This window comes from Pogona vitticeps, chromosome 7 (assembly GCF_051106095.1).
Source record: "Pogona vitticeps strain Pit_001003342236 chromosome 7, PviZW2.1, whole genome shotgun sequence".
NCBI classification, from domain to species: domain Eukaryota; kingdom Metazoa; phylum Chordata; class Lepidosauria; order Squamata; family Agamidae; genus Pogona; species Pogona vitticeps.
Genome location: NC_135789.1, coordinates 11,565,291 through 11,589,974, shown reverse-complemented (window position 1 = coordinate 11,589,974; position 24,684 = coordinate 11,565,291). Strand labels below are relative to the sequence as shown.

Genomic DNA, 24,684 nt, shown 5'->3' with positions numbered 1-24,684 from the left:
AGAGGAAAGGCAAGTTCTGCAGTAAATTTAATTTGTACATTTTCCTCTTCCTGACATAAACGAGTAGGTGTAAATCTTGTTCTGCAGGAAGATTCCCAGTTTGTGTCGGTTGCCAGAGTTGACTCTGGAACGACTCACGGGGAGCGAGGGGAGACACACCACTTTAAGGAGTTGCCGCGGATGTCCCTCATCCTGCAGCAAATCGCGCGACTGCCACACCAGGAGGAAAATCACGGACCTACACGTGTACCCTCGTCAAACGCAGGATTCTGGCCGGTGTCCTGGATGGGGGAGGAAACGAGTCCAAACTCCAGGAGCTAGAATGGGCTGCCAAGAACCCCAGTCCGTCTAAGCTCCGCTCCGTTTGGCCCGACAGCCGAGCCAGAGGAATCGGGGAAGTCGGCAGGCAACGCTCCCCGGAGTGCCCTGGCCACTGCTTCTCAGAGGTGCACTGTCCCTAAACATGGAGGTTCTACTCCGACCTGCTAATAGCCCAGACCTCCCCATGGACCTCCTGCTTTGCAGATTCCACTACCACCCCGTCCCGTTTTAAAAGCCCTCAAGGGCCTTGGCACAGCTGACGGCAGGGTGTGCTTTGTGAAACATCCTTCTTGTTTTTAAAAGGCTATTCCAAATCCCCTTTTCTGGGGATTTCAAGTTCTGTTGTGTGAGGAGAATCCTAGAATCATGTTGGAAGGGGCCTCTGAGGCCATCAAGTCCAACCACTTGCTCAAGGCAGGAATCCAAATCCAAGCAGATCTGACAGAGGGTTATCTAAATCTCTCTCCAATGCCTCCAGCGATGGAGCGCTCACCACCTCTCAAAGTCACAGGTTCCACTGTTGTACTGCTTTAGCAGGAGGTTTTTCCTGATATTCAGCTGAAATCTGGTTTCCTGTAACTTAAGCCCATTATTACGTGCCCTGCACTGAGGGATAATTGAGAACAGATCCTGCCCCTCCTCTGTAAGACTTCCTTTCAAGTATTTGAAAAGGGTTGTCTTATCACCCCTCAGTCTTCTTTCCTCAAGGCTAAACATGGCCAGTTCCTTCAGTCTTTCCTCCTAGGGCTTGTTTTCCCATCCCTTCATTATCCTTGTTGCCCTTCTCTGAATTTGCTCCAGTTTGTTGGCCTCCTTCTTGAAGAGTAGTGTCCAGAACTGTACACAGTACTCCAGATGAGTACCAGGGCCGAACAGAAGGGAACTAGTATCTCACAGGATTTGGAGACTATACTTCTGTTAATGCAGCGTGAAATAGCATCGGCCTTTGTTGCAGCCACATCACACTTTTGGTTCATATTCAGCTTGTGATCTATGACAATTCCAAGATCCTTCTGAGAAAAGTATCCCTCCGTCTCTTAAGTGTGCATTTGGGGTATTTTTCCCCCCTAGGTTTAGAACTTTACACATATCCCTGTGACATTTCATTCTTTTGTTTTCAGTCCAGTGCTATCAGCCTCTCAAGAAAACAACTCTTTGACTCTCCTGCTGGTTTGGTGATTTTATGAACTTCTACAAAACCTTTTCCCACCACTCCCTCGCAAGCAGCCGGGGCTTTGATCAGGCAGCCTTGGGGTGCGTTTGTGTGTTTCTAAATTCCACAACTAAAAATGGCCAGGCGGTCTCTCTTAATGTTCACCACATCCACGCCCCCCCTGCCTCCCCCCTGTGGACGTCGGGCAAAGATGTTTTGAATCAGCTGCCATTTGGACCCCAGTCTTTCTTCACGATTCTCACCTGGGCAGGAGTGAGTCCAGCAATTTCAGGAGTCCCAGTGCCGGGGGCGAAGGCCGAGTCTATTCCATCGATATCGAAATTGATGTAAGCGGGCTTGTCTCCCATCTGCGTCCTCACTTCAGCCATCAAGGGGACGAGGGACTTCATCCAGCAGTCATCCACCGTCAGTTTTTGCGGCCAAGAGGGGATTTGAACCCAGGCTTCCAGACTCCTAGTCCATCCTTTTATTCACTGCATGCTGGGCATCTTATTTATATTATGCTATTATTATGCTCGCCTGCCCTCTCCCGCAGCATGGCTCCCGGGAGGCGCGTCCCCTGGGCTAAGCTACTGTCACCGGCTTCTAAAAGCCCGTTCAGATGTGGTGGGGGATGCTGGCCGCCCTGAGAACCATTGGACACATGGGGTGGGCTCCACGTCCACAGAGCCACCTGCTTCTTAAAGACCTCCTGTCAGGTGGTCCTTTCTCATCATTTCCCCCCCAATGCCTTTTGCAACCGAAGGAAGGCATTGCACGTGTTTTCCTGGGAAAAATCCCTCCTTCTCCCATGTGCCGTTCCTGTTTTCACCAGGTTGCCTAACCGTCTCCACGGCATACGAAGGGTGCAATCCATGTGCTTGATGTCCAAGCAAGATGGTTCACAGGCTGGGGTGATGCTGTGAAAGGAGACCCCAATCAGCCAAGGTCTACCTGGCAGCGGGCAGAACAAAAGGGTTCCCCTCCTGGCAGATTTCAGATGGCATGGGAAGGGAACTCACTGGGGGCGATTGCCATTTTAGAAACAGGAAAGTTGTCTGGGGTTTTCTTGCCCATTGCACCCAAGTAATTGGGTTGCATTAGGATCCGATGCCCCTTGCCTTGAGCCTGGATCTTCTGCTCCGCTTCAAGTGGCAAAATAGCTTGGATCAGGCCCTCTCTCAACCACTGGAAATCCGACAGTCTCCATTCTTGCTTCCGAGACTTTGGCAGACATCCTCCGTGCGCTGCAGTTTAGTCATTTTTTTAAGCTTTCAGGACTAGAAACTTGCTTCCACTTTCAAAACAAAAAGCTGCGATTGGCTGGAGCCTTGAATTCCCTGCTCTGCATGAAACATCCATGGAACAGAAAATGTGGTGTTCTGAAGACATCAGTCCCTGCGCTTGGTGTCCTGTGGGACCCAACTCTGGCGACACAGCACTGGAGTCCAAGTTCTGATCCAAAATAAGGCCAAGACTAAGCAAATATTCTCTGGTGTGTTAGAGAACACATGCTTTATTGCACCAAGTAATCAACTTTCCCGCAACCTGAAATAAACAGCTTACTATTCATGGCTACAAAGTCTAGCATGTTATTAACCTGCTGTGGGTAAAAAATCATTCCCACCCCCCAATGGAAGTGTCATGCAAACACTGACACTCCATCTTCGCCCTTTCCAGAGAGGAAAGGCTTTCAGGCTGCCGTTCTGCTACTGTCGAGCAGAAGATTCTGGGTCAGAGACTTCTTCCCTTCCCACGCATACTCCTTGCCTCTACTTATCCTCAATACCATCATGAACTGTGGAGTGGGGGTTGGGGTGGGAGACCCCCTCCCCTTAGCCAGGGGATGTACACAGACACTGGGGGAAGGGGGGGAGAGAGGGTTTCACAACCAGATGTCCCTGCTCAGAGCTCTGACTAGCTGGCATGCCAGGGACTGCCTCACGAGGGATGATCCGAGGCCAAGGGAACTCCTTTGGAGTTTCTAGAGGAAGAGTTGGAAAGGGGGACACCGGATTTTTCGGAGCAACAAAGCAGGAAAAACGCTGCCCTGAAGGCACCCATTCAGGCTGATACAGAAAAGAAAAAAAGATTGGACGCTTGTGCGATGGGAAGGAGAAATAATAAATAACGGAGAAGGCAGGGGAAATAGGCTTTCAATGATCACATCAATTTGTCCTTACCCAGCAGGGACCCTCTAAGTCTCAACTTCTAGAAAGGGGGAGAGGGGAGAAGGCAAAGCCAATCAGCCTGTCGCACGCTGCCGCCGCCTGCTTTCACCTGACTCTTCTTACCTCCTACTTCCACAAAACAAAATACTTCCTCAACCTAACTCAAGAGATGGAGAGAAGGGCAGCCAGAGTTCTCTCCTTGGTTTAGAAGCAAGGACAACACAATAAAATCAACACAAGTTTTTGCAAGGTCTGAAGGTGTGACCCACTCTACAAGCAGCTGAGCCTCCCCCACCCCCAACCACCTCTGGACCAAGGAGGCTCCCGGCCTGAGCAGCTGCTTCTCCCCCCAAAAGTGTGTCATTCAGAGCAAAGAAAAGGAGGGCAAGCCAACTAAGAGCTTTTAGGGGGAAATGCCCCCTGCAAAGAAGCAGCTGAGGCCCCGGCGGGACTCCTAAGGCCTTGGGGGGATGGGACTCCTCCAGGTACGGAGCAGGGCGGCCGCCTGGAAGAGCTCGTCGTAGTCCAGGTTGGCCAAGAAGCATCGCTTCAGCTTCGCTTCAACCCTGCTCCCATCTCCCAGCCGGTCCGTCAGCAAGGTGGCCGCTGACTGGTGAAGCAGCCAATCCACCATCCGGTCCGGTTTCAGGACATCCGAGTGGAGAACCTTTGCGTCCCAAAGGCAGAGATGAAGGATGTTGGCAGCCCGGCGTGCGGAGAGCCGCTGGAAAAAAACAAAAGGAGAGGGGACAGGAAGGTCACGGGCCTGGTGGGTCCAATGCTTTCCCCGGTGTGTGTGTGTTCCCGTGGGGGAAGGCAGGGCTTGAGGAAATGTACGAGCCTTCCTGGCCACTGAGGCGGCCACCCCATACCCCCCTCTGTAGATGCTCCCTTCCCGATGGCCCAGCTTGCATGGCGGAGCAGCACAGACGGACAGAGGCGGTCCTGCTTCAGGGCCCATGTTCCCCCACCCCCACCTTCTTCCCTGATCTAGGGTTGTCTGGATGTGTCGGGGTTCCCGCTCCCCCCATCCCACAGCTGGAGCTGTTCTGACAGCCCCAGCAGAGGAACGCTCCCCCCCCCAGCAGACAGAGCCACCCATGAGAAAGGGCCTCTCCTTTCAGAAAGCACGGCAGATCTCACCGTGGCGGGATCTCGCCGGAGCAACCTCTTGACCAGCTTCCTCACTTCCAGGGGCACCGTTTCCGGCAAGGGTGGCAGGTCCTGATCGCGGTAGCGCCTGCTGTCCAGTGCCGCTTCCCCGCTGCCGTAGAAAGGGTTGCGGGCACCAAGGATCTCGTAGGCCACAGCCCCGACTGCCCACGTGTCCGCTCCGGTGTAGTCTATCAGAACTCCTGGGCCGGGAATAGCAGTGGCCACCTGCAGAAAGGAAGGCCGGAGGGAGTGGTGGGATCCATCTGTTCATAGCCAGAAGCCACAAAGGAGAGGCAAACAGAAGGCCAAACTACACTGCTTACAAATTTATTCATGCATTTGTTTTTATTTAAAATATGTTTGCCCTGGTTTCCTCCTTAAAAATAACCCAGGGTGGCTTTCAATGTTAAAATGACAACATTTAAAAGCTAAAAACACTAAATATACAAATATTTAAAAACAGAAATAAACCAGTATTATAGTAAAATACAACTGTATTCACTGGGGTTTTTTGGGGGGAAGAAACGGTTTTGTTATCTACCTGTCACCTTTACACCCTGGGGAGCCCGCTTCCTCCTGCTTCCATCCCCACGACGACCTGGTCAGGTAAGTGGCCGAAGCCAACCTGCCCGAGGTCACCCGGTGAACTTGGCGGCTGTCGGGGGGATTTGTAACCCAGGCCTCCTGAGTCATAGCAGCTCCAACCACGACACTGCTTTGGTTAATAATGAAGAATAAGGAGAGCAAGTGAGGAACATCCCACTCCGAAACGGCGATCTGTGGCAAGGGAAGGGGCAACCCTGGAGGGCCCCCAACTCACCCCAGAAATCCCTCACACCCCTGAAGGCCAATGGCAGGCAACGCAAAGCAAGGAGGGCCTCGACTGGAAGTGCAGGTCGCTCCCCTGGGTGGGCGAGGGGGAGGCGAGGCTCCTGGCACGACAGGCTCTTTTGTCTGACCCAGCAGGGCTTTCACCTGGCGGCACAGAAGGGGATCAATTGCCTGGACCCTTGGGGCGTGTGGGGCAGGGCCCATCCCAGAGAGGCTCCCGTGGGGCCGGGGATCTCGCACAGGCCTCCCTCCCGCCCTCTCCCGCAGGCACTTGGTGAACGGCTGACACTTCCGGGCCCTTTGGGTTTGGGTTGATTCCGCTGCCGCGAGGTCTGTCTGTGCTGCCGCCAAGCTCTCTTCCCCGTTGCCTGTTTTATCCTGGCTTTAGCTCTTCCGCTTCCTTGGTGGCCGTTTTACTGCAGTAGTGCCGTATTTTATACCTTTTAACAGACCGCGCCCCACTAAAAGCACTCCAGTTGGTGGGGGCTCTGCAAGCGAAATACATAAAAACCTAATTCCCTCTTGTTTCTAACAATGAAGGGATAAGGACATTATTGCTGCAACGGGAAGCCATGTATCTTGCACTGCAGACTGACGTCCTGAAACCACGCAGGGAAAGCAAAACGATAGCAGCAACTACAGGGCGAGGGGGGGAGCCCGAAATGCAAAGGCACTTCCCAGCTTCTGCCTGGAACTGGCTCAGCTGGGAGGAGGCCCACCGAGGGGAGGGCAACGCTGCTCCCCGTGGGGAAAATGCCAGCCTTACCTCTGGGGCCATGAGGCAGCTGTTGCCACCGCGATCCACGTACCAACTGGGGAAGGGCAGCTTCAGGCCCAGCTTCTCGTCAGCCAAGCAGCAGCCAAAATCTGTGATGACCAGCCCCGGGCATCTCGCTAGGAAAGATAGGGAGAATTAGACAGAGGGGGAAACGGAACTAATGGCTGTTATGTTAACAGCAGCTAGACTGACATTTGCAAGGAATTGGAAAAATAATAATCAACTGATGTTGGAAGAATGGTATAATGAGATGTGGAATCTAGCTATTAAATGATAAATGAACTTGTGAACTGAAAGCCAGAAAAGATTATTGAAGGAAAATAGTTTTAACAGGAGTTGGAACCCTCATCTAGAATACATATTTGCAAAACATAAAGGTCATTCCCCAGCACAAGAATCGTTGAATATTTAGAAAGAGATGGGGCATGGTGATATAAACTAAGGTAAACATTTATATTCCCAATGGTGGTGAGTTACACTGTATATTTGAGTTATGATCCTGTCATTTATGTTTTGGTTATATTAATAAAACAAAAACAAAACAAAAAAAAGAAGTGGGGACCATTAGCTTCGTGGGGTCAGAGCTGAGTCTCATCCTCAGGACAAGAGCTGCACAGTGATGGCAGTCTAGACTCAAATTAAGCACAGCTTCGCTTCAGAATCCCCTACAGCTTAATGATCCCACAGCGCTGAGTTTCCACTCTCTTGACCAAGCAGGACCTCAGGTCTCCAAAGAAGAGACCAATGGCTGGCAATCGGGGGAGCAAAGGAAATGGGGCAGAAGCCGGAAGGCAACGGATACAGGAGGGCTCCCGACAGCTCTCCCTCAGCTTTCCATTGGGACAGTCCTGAGTCTGGAAGGGTCTTTTCAGGACCTCTGGATGTGGGTGGGCTGCCATGCGGCAGGGGCCCACTTCTGACGGCCCCAAGACCCTCTGGGAGGTATGGGAGCCTCTCCAATTAAAAACACCAGCTACCTAAAAGACATGATGGCCTTAAGAGCGGATGGTGCGATGGTTTGCTGATGAGACTCAATGGCTTGAGTCGATGAGACGGGATGAGAAAAGTCCCTAGGAGAGGCCACAAAAAGGAATGGGGTGGGGTGGGGGCAGACCTGGTGCCCAGGACCCCCACCTGCTGTAAGATTCAGGATGGAGATGAAGCCCAAGAAGGAAGTTAAGGACCCAAGGTCCCCACTCCAAGCAACAAGAGAAGAGGTGCAGCTCTGCCATGATGGCAAGGAGCAACAGGCAGGCCCCACACACCGCGAATGGGCCAAAGCGGTGTGAAGAGGGCCTTCTCTCCTTCCCCAGTCCCCACCGGTCCTGTATCTACTCAGGAGGGACCTTCACGTGAGCCTGAATTCCGAGCATGGCTAGAAACAGACAAAAGGCGTCTCCCTTTCTTTTCTTCAGAACGTGCCAAAGGGATGCAGTGAGCAGGACTCTTCCATCCCCTGAAGGGCTGCAGTGGCTTGTCTCCCCGCCCGGCCCGGTCGCTTGGCTCCACGAACCACGTACCAGCATCAAATTCAACCAGAATGTTGTCCGTCTTCAAATCCCGGTGGGCCACTCCATGCCGAATGAGATGGTCCACCCCTTCCAGCAACTGCAGAACCATCATGGCAGCCGTACGAGGGTCTGGCGTCGTCTCGTGGAGATACTGGCGCAGGGTGCAGGGGTAGCTGGCAAAGGCGAGGGAGAGGCAGTGGGTGGGGCGGTCACGAAAGTCCCTTCAGCCCCAGGGTGGGAAGAGGCTCTGGGCTGTGCGTGGGGTACCGGGGCCCTTTCTCACCTCTCCAAAGCCCCTGACATTCCCCAAGTTCCCACCCACCCACCTTGGCTGGTAAACAAATGGAGGCACTCTGGAAACATCCAGGGACACCACCCTCAGCTAAAACAACACACAGCCCCTTCACCCTGACGTAGCCACCAAACGATTTCTCCCCGAGCCATCTTGTTCTTAGCATCTCCAGTTTACTCGGTGTCTCTACAGCCTTCTGAATCATATTTTCATATACTGTTTTTCCCCTTCTTTCTTTTTCTTGTATAGAAACCAATTCAATCCTACACACATCAAGTCAAGTCACTTCTGAATTATGGCCAGCCTTTTCAGGAAAAGAATATTCAGAACTGGTTGACCCTTCTCTTCTTCTGGGGGCGTCCTGGGACTGTGCGGGTTGCCCGAGGCCACCCAGGCTGGGAGGAACACAGTAGGGAAACTGAATTCCCAACCCCTGGCACAACAGAAACCGGACACCTATCTCACTGAGCAATCCAGCCAGTTAACAACACCCATCAACATGGAGGTAAATCCCACAATGGTCCACAGGGTTTAATTTTCGGAAAATGGATACAAGTTTGGATTCTTACAAATCTGAGCCTCAAGAACTCACATTCTCTTGTTGGAAAGTGAGGGCCGTAAGCCAATGAAGGGGGGGGGGGGTTGACCCATTCTCTGAAAAATTGGTGCTTCCTGTTCTTGCCAGCTAAGGATAAGATATTGTCGAAAGCCAGGGGAACGAGAAACCTGAGGCAGATGATGATGAACCTCCCTGCCCTCTCTGGACTTACTTCTTCATCACCAGGAAGAGGGTGCGGCTGTGCCCCATTCCAGAGGGATTCAGGGTGGAAGGCAGGACATCCGGATAGTCAACTATGGCGCCAGGGAGCAGGGGCATCTCGGAGGTGAATGCTCGGACCACCTGGACGATATTTGGATGAGACTTGAGCCGCTTCTTCCCAAAGAGGGATTTCCTGTTGCGGGAAGAGACATTCCCATTACCGTGGCTCATGAATGCTCCTACGTTTTCCACTGGCAAAGTGCATTCAGTGATTTTTAACCAGGAACATCTGCGGAACAGCCCTATGAGGTAGGTGGCCGGGGTTTAACGAAGGGCGGTGGAGGCAAAAAGTCTGAGTTCACTACAACGACACCTTGAGTGGAGGCAGTGGCAGCGTTGAGCTGGACGTTGGCACCTCTTTTAAAAAAAAACCCTGCCTTCTCTGTAACATTTACAGTTGCCTTGGAGTTTTAATTTTATTAGAACTCCTGCCCTCTCAAGAGGCCGGCTACTGAGATTGGCGAAACTTTAGGAAGAGAAACCTCGAGAACAGCCCGGAAAACCTACAACAACCGTGGCCCTAATCTTTTTAAGGACAATTACTTGTGATTTGCTTGACTCGAGGACTGTTTTGGGGAGCGGGTGCGGGGAGAATCCCAAAGGGCGAAGAACTACACCCGCACCAAGTCCACCGGAGTCAGGAGATCCTACCTGCGACAAGTGACGGTTCCAAATTCTCCCGAGAAGGCAGAGGCGCCGGCTGGAACCAGCTCCTGGGACATGGCGTGCAGGATGCCTTCACTTGACGAGCCAGCCTGCAAGAAGGACGACAAGGAGCACGGGTCATTCTGCTGAGAAAACAGGAAGTGCAGCCCCAGCTGGGGCGGGGGGGGGGGCGTGCCAAAGGCCATGATCCCAGATGGATATCCAGGCATTAACTTTGGAGGAGACGGCTGCACACAGGGTCAGGGCCACCCTTGGTAGGCCAGGGGGCAACATGGCCAGGTAGCCAAGAAGAGCTGCGAATGGTGAGAGTCACTGTGGCCTTTCACACCTAGTAATGACTTCAGGCCCCTGTTGGAGATTCAGTCCTTTTCTGGGAAAAATAGATGATATTCCTCAAAAACGTCTTTAAAGCATGGTTGTGCATGTAGCTCATTGTTTCTTTGGAATATATATATATATATCTGCAGTCCTACAATACACATGGAGCTCAAATGTGCTGGGCCTTCGACAAACACACAACTTCCAGCATCCTGAGAGGGGGTCTCTTCCTGGTTACAATGGTGGGGGGGGGGAAAGAAGGGGAAGGAACATTCAGGGGTCTCCCACTGGAAAGACCTCCCTATTCATGTGGTTTTAATGCTTTTTCCAAACCCAAAAGTGAGCAGAAAATCACATCCTGTCTCATAGAAGGGACACGGAGAGCCGTTCCTTGCCCGTTGTCCCCCAACCCTGCAAGCGCCTGCCTCTTGCTTTAGAAAAGCACTGCTACTTGTGGACGGTTCTAGGAGCAGCGGGGCTTTTTTCGAAGCATCCATCTTCCCTTCATAGGAGGAGGGGATGGGGGGGGAGAGAATGACTCCAAGGTGACAGAATGGACAACAGACAGGCGGGGGCTCAAATGTGGCCGATCCCTGGCACATCTATTTGTACCCTTGGCCTTTATGAAAGAAATTCAAGGTGTTTGATGGAAGATTTACATAATATATAAAACACATACAAACATTTTAAAAAACCCTCAAGTTTGGGAATTTCTTAGAAGTCATGCTGCCCTGTTTCCCTAGGAAGCAACCCGAAGCCCCGAACCTCACCGAAAGGTTCCACATCATCTTGATGGCCAACGGGTAGGTGGCTCTCCAGCCATTAGCCTGGCGAGGTGCTCTCGGTGAAGGCCGGAAGCGAGGCGGAGGGTCATCCTCAGGAGGAGGACGAGAAGACCCTTTCGCTGCTCCTGGCTCCCAGCTCTCCTCACCACGGGTGGTGAAAGGAACGGCGGCTTCGTACACGGCTGCGCAGCAGCCTTTGCCGATGGGCTGGCCGATGAAGTACTCTTCGAGTTTGAAGCCTCGTTGGCGGAATAAGCCCAGGGCTTCTTTTTGGGGCTTGTTCCTCTGGATGAAGATCGTCTGGAGGGGTGGAGGGGGAGAGAGAAAATACAGGTGACCACAGGACAGGTGGCAACTGGGGTGTGAGATCCAACCCACAGCTGCTCCAGCTGTAACTTTAAACAACAACTCTCACGCAGCCTGTATCTTTCCAGACTTACATCTAAGAAAGGTGTGCTTGGCGAAATTCACCAGCCGTGAACTTTTGGACTTTTTAAAATACTTCAGACTGGTCCAAACCTAATGAAATGACCTTTTAAGCCTTGAAAGTTCATGTATTGTATGATGACTTTTTAGTGGGTACCTCCTACTCTTGTGTTTGGATGTTGTAATGATCACACGGTTCCATTTCAATAACTGTGCCCTGACAGCAACGATATTTTAGGGACCAATGCTCTCTGGCTGCTGAGGACGGGGCCGTGGGGCTCATCCCACAGGCATAGCGGAGAACACCTGCCGCCCGGGCACAGGGACTGGCAGGGCTGGAGGTCATACGCCGTCACCTCTGCTGAAACCATGGCTGTGCATGATTGTGAGGCTTGGTGGGGAAGAAGGAACAGAAACAAGGACTTGTTAACAAGCAGGGTTTTGCTGCTGGGATTTACACCACTAGACTTATGCCAGGGCACATACGCAACAGGATCCTCGCCATTACTTTCTCGTATTATAAAAACAAGGACAACAACTGTCCCGTTCCCCTTCCATACGTTTCACTATTTTATCAATGTAATTTCATCATGTTCCCTCTCAGATGTTTGCCACCAGATGCGTTCCCCATCATATACATGCTGACACAGAAGTAAATCCCATTGTCTCCCACAGGCCTTTCTGCCAGGCAAAGATATGCAGGACTGATCCTTCACAACAGTCTTTGCCAAGACAAATGGTGGCACCGGTTAACATCTTAAGGCAGAGGTGGGGAGCCATGCCCCCCCCCCCGATGACGTGAGACTGCCAACTCAGGGCAGCCCCATCCAGCACAGCAGGTTGCGAGGGAGGATTGACGCTGACGGTCCAAAGATACCTGGAGTGATCCGCTCCCCTTCTCTGTCCCTCAAGGGCTGGGGAGGAGACCCCTGGAAAGGCTAACCACTGAAGAAATGGCGTAGCAGACTAAGGTGGCATAGCCCTGCCATGAGAGCAGGCTGTTCCACATCTGTCTGCAGGTAGAGGTTGCCACTTTTTCAGTCTTTCCTTTTGCAAAATGAAATCAAATAAAACCACCACCTAGAAAACTCTTAGAAGTGTGAGAACCTTTCCTGGATGTGCCCTCTCAAGGCTGTTGAGGACCTGGGTGTTAAGACCATCACGAGATGCCCTTTCTCTCGGTCCCATCACCTTCACAGGTGTGTTTGGTGGGGACCCGGCAGAGAGACCGCCTCAGTGGCTGCTCCCTGAGACTCTGGAACTCCCTGCCACAAGAAGCCAGGCTGTCCTTCCAACTTTTCAGGCCAAGACCTTCCTCTCCAGACAAAGTTTCCCTTCAAGGGCTGTGGCTGCTTCAGCCTGATCTTTTGAGATGGACTTTTGTTATGCCTTCCTGCTTGAACTGTGCTTTTGCTATTGCTTTTGTTTGCCATCTTTTCGCATGGTTTTTAAAAAAATTCTTCTTTTTCTTTTCAGTATTCATACACTTAGCTTACGTTATATTTTAAAGGAGGGAAGCGGCTTCGGGTCCTTCGGAAGGAGAACGGCTGGTTAGAAATGCTTTAAATAAATCAGTGCTAGATTTCTAGCTGGTGCGGTGGCTGGGAGGGGGATTCTGGGAGTTGTAGTCCAAAGACACGTACGCACAAAGATACACAACGTTGCCCGGTTTCGAGTCAAGAGAAGCCCAAGAGAGGAGGAAACCCCCCGCCAGCTAACTCCCCGCTTGACTTCGCCCCCCCCCCGCCGCCGGTCGGCCTAGCAACGCGGCCTATCCCGGCCCTCCCGCCCGCACCTGGATGTCCTTGCAGGCCTCGGCCGCCTGTCTCTGCTCGGCCAGCGCCGGCTCCAGCAGGGCCAGCCCGAGGCTGAAGGCGAGACCGAGGCGGCGGGGGCCGGGCGGGACTCTGGGCCGGAACAGCCGCCAGCCCGGCGACTGAGGGCCTCCCCTCAGGCCCAGCCAGGCCGCGGCCTTGCCTAGCCAGCCCGGCCGGGCGGGAGGCCAGGGTGACGGCGGCGGCGGATGGAGGAGAAGGAGTCGGGGGCGGGCGGGCCCAGACAGCGGCGGGGCTGTTCTCCCGAGGCAGCGCCACAGCAGGCCCCGGCCCAGCGCCTGACGCAGCGCCATCGCCTCGGCTGGCTGGCTGGGCTCCTGGCTGGGCTCCCGGCTGGGGAGGAGGCGGAGGCGGTGACGCAGCCTGGGCCACCCGGTGGGGAGGGCCTCGAGCCTCGGAGCCTGTGCAGATCCTGCCGCCTCAGGAGCCCCTTCGCGCCCCGTGGGACTGGGGTGGGGGGAGAGGCAGGCGAGAAGTTTGGGCCAGGCGACGACCCCCCCATCTCAAATAATATTTAAAAAGGGAGAGGAAATAGGAATGGCGAGCCTCGGAGGGACATGAGACACGGACCACATACGTTAAAAACACCACACGGCCAACCAGCCAGTCAGTCGAGGACGGAGCGAGCCCTGTAGGCTGGATTTGCCTGTCCTGCTCTGGCTTGGTGGGTCTCGGCTTGGCCTGGCTTGGCTTGGCGGTGCTCCCTGGGAGTGCCCGTGTTGAAATCCAGTATACAGAGCGGACCATGTCCCCGAGAGGTATGATGGCTGCTATGACTGTGCTGAGGGCAACAGTGTGATGGCGGCCGGGGAAGTTATCCTCTTGCCTGCTTCTGCCAAATTCTAACTTAGGATGTGCCTTAGGATCACAAGGTACATGTTTCCAAGCTTGGGTCATATGATACGTTTAAAAGTTTTTATCTGCAGGGAAGCAGGAAAGAGGGCAGCCTCCAAAGAGCTGCCAGTGTGGTGTGTCCCCAGTATCAATGGCAGAGCTAGAGGAAGTGCATGTACACTACATGTATTCTGCAACTTCACATGGCTGGAGCCTGATGAAACAGTCAGCCAGGGCCAATACTGTAAACAACAGTGGTCCAGCTCTTTAATGCGTGTATTTAAAGAGTTCAAAAGAGCATGCACACAGCAATGGAAACTCCCTGGCATGTTACGTTCTGCTGCCCTTTCTATCACTGTATTCACCAGGCCTTTATCGTACCCATTCTTTTAAAATGGAAATAATGTTACCTCTGTTTTCTCCTTTCCGAATGTAACCACCACCCAGGTTACAGATAACATGGCCAGATTCTATGCGGCTATAGTTCTCTGCTATTTCACTAATATTCTGGGTCATTTTTGTTGATCATTGAAATTTTCAAGGTACAGTATTGTATATTATGTATTATCTTTGTTCTATTTCATTTGTTTTCTATTTTCTTATATGCAGAATACATCATACAAAAGGCCGGACTGGAGGAATCCCAAACCGGAATTAAGATTGCCAGATGAAATATCAACAACCTCTGATATACAGCTGATACCACTCTGATGGCAGAAAGTGAGGAGGAGTTAAAGAACCTCTTAATGAGGGTGAAAGAGAACAATTGAGTAGCATTATGTCATTTATGTGTGTGTGTTTTCTTACTTAGTATGTTTTAAATTAGTTGTAAATTATTAATAATAAACAAATAAATAAATATATTGTCATTGTAAGTATATACATTATATACTCATACAACGAAATTCACACAGACACCCAGAGACCAGACCCACATGCACACACATAAAAAATCCCCAAACACTCCCTACCCACTAAAAATCCCCCATTAAGAATACAAACATCTACACTACAGGCTAACACTGTCCAACTATTCACTAGTGGTGGTCTTTAAGCTCATTATTAAGTGCAATGATAGCTCTGGCGTGGTGGCGCTGTGGGCTAAACCGCAGAAGCCTGTGTTGCAGGGTCAGAAGACCAGCAGTCGTAAGATCGAATCCACGTGACGGAGTGAGCTCCCATCGCTTGTCCCAGCTCCTCGCCAACCTAGCAGTTTGAAGCATGCAAATGCGAGTAGATAAATAGGTACCACCTCAGTGCCCTAGTCATGCTGGCCACGCGGCCACGGAAACTGTCTTCGGACAAGAGCTGGCTCTACGGCTTGAGAACGGGATGAACACCGCTCCCTAGAGTCGGACACGACTGGACTAAAATGTCAAGGGGATTCCTCTGGCATAAAAACTATTCAGAAAACATGTGGTCCCAGTGTTAATTGTTTTATATCTTCAGCCAGACAGCAACCATTCAAAAAAGTTGTAAGCAGGATGGGAAAAGTCTCTCAGGATGTTGGGTGACTTCCTCGGACAGCGGGATGTGAAGATGTCATCCAGGGTTGATAGCTGGAGCCCGATGATATTCTGGGCAGTTTTAATGGTTCTCTGTAGAGCTTTTTTGTCCGCTATAGAGCTACTCAAACCATACCAGAACGCAATAAGGTAGGACACTCTCAATGGTGCTACGATAGTAGGACAGAAGTAAATGCTGAGATAAATTTAACTTCCTGAGCATTCTCAGGAAATAAAGCCTCTTCTGTGCCTTCTTCACTAGCATGCTGGCATTTATATTTCATGAGAGGTTGTCTGAGATGTAAGTGAGTTGGTACCCAGCTACTTGTCACAGCAGATTTCCTTCAGAAACCTCAGTTTATGCCGAACAATCCTCGCAAGCTTTGCTCTTATGGGTTTGTCATGCTGGGAAAGGCAAAGAAGACCTGTAGGGGGGAAAAAGAGCCTTCTCGTTTGTGGAATGGGCTCCTCTTTGGGGTTCGGTAGGGCCCTTCCCTCTCTCCCAACTTTCAACAGGATGTTGAAAGACCATACATTTTAGAGAAGCTTTTAAGGGCATCCTCCCCGAGTTAGATATGCCTATAAGTCTCCTGCTCCTGCCATCATTTAGGTTTTAGCACCAAAAACTAGTCAGGAATTTTAAAAAAGTGGCGAAAACGTTCAATAAGCAGCAAGTTTCCAAATATATACCAACCCACCCAACTGCATATGCCTGGCTTAGAAATAACAACTCACAGTCCATTTGGAAAAAAAGCAGCAATAATAATAATAATCCCTCACAGTCAAAAACTGCAGCAATAATGCATACTGGTGAAGAAGGCAGGCATGATTCAAGGCAGGTACATCTATGGAGAGGGGGCAGGTTCTCTTAAGGCTAAAAAGGATTCCCCTTTTTTACACAGAAAAGTAAAACAAGGGGAAGAAGGACTAATCTAAATCTTGCCTAACGAAAGGGCAGGCGAATTAAGCAGGAAAGAGGAGGAATGATGGATAACGTTTATTTTCAATAGGTTTGTTTTCAGACATTTTGGCAGATGCTCATGTCGGTGTAAATTGTGTCTGTAGCGTTTGCCACTCACTGCCGTCTTTCCTGCCCCCTTTCTTCTCCACTCCGTGTGTGTGTGTATTGGGGGGGTGTTGGTCGGTCTATCTAGGTGTGTGCTGGGCTGCAGGGAAACCTCACTGTGTTTTTTCCCTTCCCCTATCTGTCATTCTGTGCTAGCGCTATGCCAGATTGCACGAATTTTTTTTGCTCACTGCCACCACCAGCCCAGCCCAGACACCAGTGCCTTTTCTTCTCCTGCTGTGTTGCATTCCCACAATCCTGCTGGCCATGGGTTCAACCAGGGAAGGCATTAGGGGTCTTCTGCTGCAGCCCAAGAGCAGCCAGCAGCGCTATGTGACTTCTCCTTTAAGGGTGGCTGTGAGTGGAGGGGAGATGACATCATAGTCAGCCAAGTAATAATGGGAAGTGGAGTGGGGGCAAGAGATGGAGAAAAGCCCAGCCAAGCAGGCTGTAGGAATGCAGGACAGCTGGCTTGGCAAACAAAGAGCATCTCAGGAGGTTACGTGGTGCCCGTGGTGCCCATCGGGAAGAAAGGAGGCACAGAACATCCCTGCCCTAAAATATGCGACTCCTTTAAGAGCAGTCTGACTGGAGTCAGGTATGTAAAGAGGAGGAAGGACGAATTATGTCAAATAACTGAAGGTAGTGTATGGACCAATTTATTCTATCCTGGGCGTCAGTGAACTAAAATGGACAGGAATTGGGCGGATTCAATTCAGATGACTATTATATCTACTATTGTGGGCAAGAAGCCTGCAGAAGGAATGGAGTAGCCCTCATAGTCAACAAAAGAGTGGGAAAAGCTGTAATGGGATATAATCTCAAAAATTATAGAATGATTTCAATATGAATCCAAGACAGACTTTTCAACATCACAATAATCCAAGTTTATGCACCAACCACCAATGCTGAGGAGACTGAAATTGACCAATTCTATGAAGACTTACAACACGTCCTAGAACTGACACCAAAGAAAAATATTCTTCTCAATTATAGGGGATTGGAATGTTAAAGTAGGGAGTCAAGAGATAAAAGGAACAATAGGTAAGTTTGGCCTTGGAGTTCAAAACGAAGCAGAGCAAAGCCTAATAGAGTTTTGTCAAGAGAACAAGCTGGTCATTACAAACACTCTTTTCCAACAACACAAGAGGCGACTCTATACATGGAAATCACCAGATGGGCAATATCGAAATCAGATTGATTATACAGTGGTGCCCCGCATAATGAGCGATTCGTTTAACAACTAATCTGCATAGCGATATTTTTTTTGCAATCGCAAAAGCGATCGCATAACGATGTTTTAAATGGGAAAACATCGCTTTGCAGTGATTGGTAAGCATTTCGCTTACTGATTATCGCATAACTATGTTTTTTTAAACAGCTGATCGGCGGTTCCAAAATGGCCACCAGGTAAAGAAAATGGCCGCCCGCAGTGTTTTCGCGCCCTTTCCTTGTTTACCGGACAGCGAAAATGGCGGCCGCATTGAGGATTTTCGCAGAACTGTGAGTTTTTTGCCCATAGGAACGCATTAAGCGTGTTTTAATGTGTTCCTATGGGCTTTTTTGCCCCGCATAGCGACGAATCCGTATAGCAACGATTTTTTTCGGAACGGATTATCGTCGCTATGTGGGACACCACTGTATTCTCTGCAGCCAAAGATGGAAAAGCTCTCTACAGTCAGCAAAAGCAAGACCTGGAGCTGATTGTGGCTCTGATCATCAGCTTCTCATAGCAAAATTCAAGCTTAAACTGAAGAGAGTAGGAAAAACCACTGGGCTAGTCAGGTATGTATAATCTAAACCAAATCCCTTATGAATACACAGTGGAAGTGAAGAACAGATTTAAGGAACTCAATCTGGTGGACAGAGTACCTGAAGAACTTTGGATAGAGGCTCGTAACATTGTACAGAAGGCAGCAACAATAACCATCCCAAAGCAAAAGAAATGCAAGAAAGCAAAGTGGCTGTCCAACGAGGCCTTACAAATAGCAGAGAAGAGAAGGGAAACAAAATGCAAGGGAGATAGGGAAAGTTACAGAAAATTGAATGCAGACTTCCAAAGAATAGCAAGGAGAGACAAGAGGGCCGTCTTAAATGAACAATGCAAAGAAATAGAGGAAAATAATAGAAAAGGAAAAACCAGAGATCTGTTCAGGAAAATTGGAGATATTAAAGGAACATTTTGTGCAAAGATGAACGTGATAAAGGACAAAAATGGTGAGGACCTCACAGAAGCAGAAGACATCAAGAAGAGGTGGCAAGAATACACAGAGGAATTATACCAGAAAGATTTGGATATCCCGGACAACCCAGATAGTGTGATTGCTGCCCTTGAGCCAGACATCCTGGAGAGTGAAGTCAAGTGGGCCTAAGAAAGCTTGTCTAACAACAAGGCTAGTGGAGGTGATGGCATTCCAGTGGAACTATTTACAATCTTAAAAGACGATGCTGTTAAAGTGCTATATTCAATAGGCCAGCAAGTTTGGAAAACTCAACAATGGGCAGAGGACTGGAAAAGATCAGTCTACATTCCAATCCCAAAGAAGGGCAGTGCTAAAGAATGCTCCAACTCCCATACAATTGCACTCATTTCAGACGCTAGCAAGGTTATGATCAAAATCCTACAAGGTAGGCTTCAGCAGTATGTGGACGGAGAACTCCCAGAAGTACAAGCTGGATTTCAAATGGTCAGAGGAACTAGAGACCAAATTGTTAACATGTGCTGGATTATGGAGAAAGCCAGAGAATTCCAGAAAAATATCTACTTCTGCTTCATTGACTATGTAAAAGCTTTTGACTGTGTGGACCACAGCAAATTATGGCAAGTCCTTAAAGAAATGGGAGTGCTTGACTACCTCATCTATCTCCTGAGAAACCTATACGTGGGACAGGAGGTAAGAGTTAGAACTGGATATGGAAACACTGATTGGTTCAAAATTGGGAAAGAAGTACAAGGCTGCATATTGTCCCCCTGCTTATTTAACTTATATGCAGAATACATGCGAAGGGCTGGACTGGAGGAATCCCAAGCCGGAATTATTTGCCGGAAGAAATATCAACAACCTCTGATATACAGATGATACCAGTCTGATGGCAGAAACTGAGGAGGAATCAAGGAACCTTGTAATGAGGGTGAAAGAGAAGAGTGCAAAAAATGGTCTGAAGCTCAACATCAAAAAACAAAACAAAAAAACCCCACTAAGATTATGGTCCCATCACCTCCTGGGAAATAGAAGGGGAAGATATGGAGGTAGTGACAGATTTTACTTTCTTGGGCTCCAGGATCACTGCAGATGGTGACAGCAGCCACGAAATTTAAAGATACCTGCTTCTTTGGAGGAAAGTGATGACAAACCTTGACAGGATCTTAAAAAGCAGAGACATCACTTTCCCGACAAAAGTCCAAATAGTCAAAGCTATGGTTTTTCCTGTAGTGATGTACGGAAGTGAGAGCTAGACCATAAAGAAGGCTGACCGCCGAAAAATTGATGCTTTTGAACTGTGGTGCTGGAGGAGACTCTTGAGAGTCCCCTGGACTGCAAGGAGATCAAACCTATCAATTCTAAAGGAAGTCAACCCCAAGCACTCACTGAAAGGACAGAGTATTGGAGCCTCAGCTTCAGGATTAATTAATTAATTAAGAAACAAACAAACAAACAAACAAGCAAAGAAAGAAATACAGAACGGAACCGAAACTCCGTCAATTATCCACATTAGGGTTCAGCCACTAAGCTCGCAGGAGAGCAGATAGGTTTAAGGGTCTGGGGGTTGGATTCATCCTTGCCAAGTCTTCACCTCCATGATCCATTGGGTCCCTTCCAGCTCTATAATTTTAGGATGATGATAGCATTCCTTGAGTCCCTTCTGAGCATCTCTCTCTCTCTCTTTAGACATGGCCTTGGGCCCTGTTATCTTCCTGGCAATGTTAACACTTCTCCATCAGCCCTTGATGGTCAGTGATGACACCGACCCAGAGACACTGGACCGGATCCAGGCGCACAAGAATCGGATGACGCATGAAATGGGAAGACTGCAAGCTGAATTTGACCTGCCAGCGAAAGACAGAACCAGTGATGGATTGGACGATGTGGTGTTGACCCTCCTCCTCCTCCTCAGCATCCCCATTCTCCTCGTTAAATACATCATTTACAGCAAGGAGGAGGAGTTGAGTGATTACTCCACCACCGACAGCTATGGCTCTGCCACCGACAGCTATGGCTCCGCCACCGACAGCTATGGCTCCGCCACCGACAGCTATGGCTCCAGCACTATTGAACAGGACGACAATACAGAGCCTGACATGTGCAGATCCAACCAACCGATGCTGGAAATGCTCTGCGACTGCCATGTCCAGATGGAAACTGGTGACCGGATCAGCACGTGTGATTTTGTCACCTCTTTTGTGGACCACTTGCTGGAGGTGTGGCGGAGAACCCTGCCGTACTGGAACACCCTCCCGCTGCTCGAGAAATGCATCGGGGTGGGCAGCGCCTTTGAAGGGTGGCACACCCAGGTTTCCCAAGCCTACACGGTGCTTGTGCCGCTACTGCCACCCAAGGGGCATTCCTTCCAGATCGAAACCAGCGATTCCGAGGGTGCCCTGAGCAGGCACGGGCGCATCTCGGTGGAGACGGAGTGCGTGTGCAAGAGGGAGAGGCTGCCAAGGGACGGGGTGTGCGCCCTTCACCATCCCAAGCGCCAGCTGAGCGACGGCACGCAGGTCTTGTGCAGAGGCTCCCACTTGGATGCAGAGAAGACCATCCATTGGTTCCAGAAACTGGTGGCCAAAGCCTGGTGCGATCTCTACCAAAGTTACAACCTCGACCTCGTGCCCCAGCCGTCCGACACGGCATGCTGCCTGAAGCTGGGATTTCGGTCCGGGAAGTCGATTTCGATCGACATCATCCTTGGGGTGCAGCAAGGGGACTCCTCAGTCTTCCTGGTTACCCAGGACAGTGAAATGGATCGCGCCGCCGGCACAATCTGGCGGGAGACTTTTGCCGTCCAGGAACTCCTCTTTTTCAAATGGGTGCGCCGGCGGCTTCCAGAGGACAACTGCCACCTGAAGTGCCTGCAGATCCTCATCAATTTCAGGGAGTCCAGATCATCCTATAGGAACCCTGTGCTCACTAACTATCACTTGAAGACTTCCCTGATGCACCTCTTGCTCCTTCGGAGCCCGTTGGCTTGGCAGCGTGAATACTTTCAAGTGGCCCTCCAAGATGTCATCTCGTACCTGTACACTGCCTTGCAGAGAAAAGATCTTAAACACTTCCTGATTGGCAACCATTCCTTGCCCATCCACATCTCTCTACCCTGGGCCTTCCTCAGTGCTGCCCCCCCTAATCTGTTTGCGCCCTTGGGAGCTGACCCTGACCTTCACGCTGAAGCCATGAAGGAGTTTATAGAGGTTGCCCAACTCGTGCAGGAGGAGAGAATAAACCTTGAAGAATAGGGGAAGGTGGACGATGGGTCGGTGTCAGAATCCCCCTCCCCATCGGATCTGGAAGAAATCAAGTTTGTAACTTGGGGGTGTTCTTAGTCTCATCTCTCTCATGGGAACATCAAATATTATTATCAAAATTCACTATTATCTATATCTGATGATGAGCCAGCAGGTGCGGGCAAAAAGACAATTACAAATCTAGTAAAGGAAGCACCATAAACGATTGCAAAACACTCGAAATTTAAACATGAGTTTCAGTTAAGTAAATGGTATGATGAAGTTCAGGATTTAGTAATCAGTGGTAAGTTGACAAGCAATATTGAAATAAAAAAGGAGATTGTCAAAGGAGTATAATTTTACTACCTGTATATGAGAAGATATTTTGGATTAGTGAAGGGGGAAGGCTTGATTACGTACACAAGAGAGAATGATTGTCCCGAAGGGATATTTATTTAATTATTTATTAGATTTCTATCCCGCCCTTTTAGACAAGGTCTACTCCGATATGGGACTGTTTTGAGCAAAACAAAAAAAAGAGAGAATAATATCTCTATTGGTCTTGGTGGTGGGTGCAGAATTATAAATTTATTAAATAACTGAACTTTATTGTCATAGTACAGTACTTCCATCGAATGAAAATGCCATATCCAGTACACCTAATGATGAAACACACAATAACATAGCATCCATAACATGAAAAACACTGAGTAGCATTATGTCATTTATGTATGTGTGTGTTTCCTTACCTAGTATTTTAGTTGTAATTTTTTGCAGATTTCCTGCAGAAACCTCAGTTCATGCCGAACAATCCTCACAAGCTTTGGCTGTTATGGGTTTGTCATGCTGGGAAAGGCAAAGAAGATGTTGAAAGGATGTTGAAAGACCATACATTTTAGAGAAGCTTTTAAGGACATCCTCCCCGAGTTAGGTACCGGTATGCCTATAAGTCACCTGCTCCTGCCATCATTTAGGTTTGAGTTTCTGGTTTCGTGCTATGCCCTCTCAAAGGATGTTAAGTTTGGGGTGTTCGGTTTGGTGCGTTGATTTTCCCGACGACGGCTTGTCACTAAGTCAGGGAGTAAATAAATAATTTGCTCCTTATTCCAGACTTTGCTGTTATTGCAGCTTCTCAGTTTCAAGTAGCCCTATTCCAAACCACAATGACAGATGATACGTGGACCGCAGAAATCTAGCATGTACATATATACCTTTTACAGCAGGGGTCTCCAACCCCCAGTCAGTGGCCCGGTTCCAGTCCACGGAGACAGATCTCCTGCCCTCCCTGCACGCATGAAGGGACTTCATTAAGGGTCGCCAGTATCTTCTGAATAGCTTCTCCTCCTTTTTATCCGTGTCTTTTGGGATTGGCCACACACATGTCAACGCAGTAGCTACTCTGATCCAGAGAGAGAAACCTTGATATTTTTTTGTCTTGCCCCTGTGAATTTTCACAACCATTACAGTTGCAGTAAAAGTGTTATGTTTGCAAAACAATATTTATTTATTTATTGAATTTATGCCCTGCTCCGTCTGGCCACTCTGGGCGGCTAACAACAAGCAACAATATTAAAACATGATTAAAAAAATAAATAAACTGATACATAGCCAAATAGGATAAATGAAAACAGATGGCGATGAAGGTGGTAAAAAGGGTGATGAAGAGGATGGCTAAAGGATGGTAAAAGGGAGGCCAAGATCTTAATGCTCCAGGAAAGCCTGGCAGAGGAGCCACATCTTCAAGCCTCTTTTGAACCCATTCAACAAAGGTGCCATGTGGATCTCGGTGGGCTGGTTGTTCCACAGGCGGAGGGTGACCGCTTGTTCTTTCCCTCCAGGTCACCTTCAAGGGTCAAGACCCTCAACCGTCCTGCCTGCGAAGAATGGGTATTGCAGACAGATCTGGCCGGGAGCAGGCGTTGTGATAGGTACCTAAGTTCTAAGCCATTTAGGGCTTTGAATGTTATCATCATAACCTTGATGTCGATGTGGAAACAAACCGGTAGCCAATGAAGGGTGACCAGAGTGGATGAGATGTGCTGGAATTTCTTCACCCCACTTTTTAATCTGGCCACCAAATTCTGGACCAGTTGAAGTCTCCGCATCAGCCTCAAGGGTAGCCCCATGTAGAGAGCACTGCAGTAGTCTATTCTTGAGATGACGAGGGCATGAATCAGCATCATGAGTGCCCCCATGTCTAGAGAGGGACATAGCTGGGCAATCCTCCAGAGATGGAAATGCGCTGCCCGGACCATAGATACCACCTGGGGTTCCATGGTGAAATCTGGATCAAGGCAGATGCCCAAGCTGTGAATATTAATATGCCAGGGTTAGTAAGAAGGACAAATTGTACTTAGCTGAAAGCAGAATGCTCCTATCTTTGAGTAGTCAACAGAGTCATGAGTATCATGGACTGTGATCTCTCTCAAACATAAAATGAGATAACAACTGTGCAAGGGAGGAGAAGGCAGAACAAATGAAGAAAAACATAAGGATGGGATGCATAACCTTGAAAGGGAAAATCTGGATGAAGTTTTTAGGATGATGGGACTATTTCTAATTATTAACTCCATTGGCTGCACAGTGATAAGCACCAAAACTAGTCATGAATTTTTAAAAAGTGGTCGTCGTTTAGTCATGTCCGACTCTTCGTGACCCCATGGACCAGAGCACGCCAGGCCCCCCTATCCTCCACCGCCTCCCGGAGTTGTGTCAAATTCATGTTGGTTGCTTCGCAGACACTGTCCAGCCATCTCATCCTCGGTCGTCCCCTT

General features: G+C 49.5%; 2 protein-coding genes and 1 long non-coding RNA gene across 3 annotated transcripts; 2 read left to right on the top strand and 1 right to left on the bottom strand.

Annotated features, from left to right (window-relative positions):
* Window positions 1-2,960: 2,960 nt before the first annotated feature.
* PINK1 (PTEN induced kinase 1) lies at window positions 2,961-13,355 on the bottom strand. Its single transcript, XM_072977785.2, has 8 exons — window positions 13,023-13,355; window positions 10,787-11,101; window positions 9,684-9,787; window positions 8,983-9,165; window positions 7,930-8,093; window positions 6,398-6,525; window positions 4,789-5,025; window positions 2,961-4,369 (listed from the first exon to the last, which is right to left on the bottom strand). The coding sequence occupies exons 1-8, from the start codon at window positions 13,353-13,355 to the stop codon at window positions 4,100-4,102; spliced, it is 1,734 nt and encodes a 577-aa protein (XP_072833886.2). The 3' UTR covers window positions 2,961-4,099.
* A 445-nt stretch (window positions 13,356-13,800) lies between these two features.
* On the top strand, window positions 13,801-14,757 carry LOC140701653 (uncharacterized). The gene is made up of 2 exons (XR_012080570.2): window positions 13,801-13,934; window positions 14,506-14,757. It is a non-coding gene; the product is annotated as an uncharacterized LOC140701653 (long non-coding RNA).
* A 5,340-nt stretch (window positions 14,758-20,097) lies between these two features.
* On the top strand, window positions 20,098-24,397 carry LOC140701652 (inositol 1,4,5-trisphosphate receptor-interacting protein-like 1). The gene has a single exon (XM_072977786.2). The coding sequence runs from the start codon at window positions 20,360-20,362 to the stop codon at window positions 21,920-21,922; it is 1,563 nt and encodes a 520-aa protein (XP_072833887.2). The 5' UTR covers window positions 20,098-20,359; the 3' UTR covers window positions 21,923-24,397.
* The last annotated feature ends 287 nt before the right edge of the window (window positions 24,398-24,684 follow it).

What these genes read in the sequence shown, in the direction of transcription:
- LOC140701652 (XM_072977786.2), top strand. Translation starts at nt 20,360, where the DNA reads ATGGCCTTGGGCCCTGTTATCTTCCTGGCAATGTTAACACTTCTCCAT.
- PINK1 (XM_072977785.2), bottom strand. Translation starts at nt 13,355, where the DNA reads ATGGCGCTGCGTCAGGCGCTGGGCCGGGGCCTGCTGTGGCGCTGCCTC. An exon ending in AGGCCTGCAAGGACATCCAG is followed by an intron (nt 11,102 to 13,022) that starts GTGCGGGCGGGA and finishes CCACCCCTCCAG; the next exon opens with ACGATCTTCATCCAGAGGAA. An exon ending in AGATGATGTGGAACCTTTCG is followed by an intron (nt 9,788 to 10,786) that starts GTGAGGTTCGGG and finishes TCCTTCTTGCAG; the next exon opens with GCTGGCTCGTCAAGTGAAGG.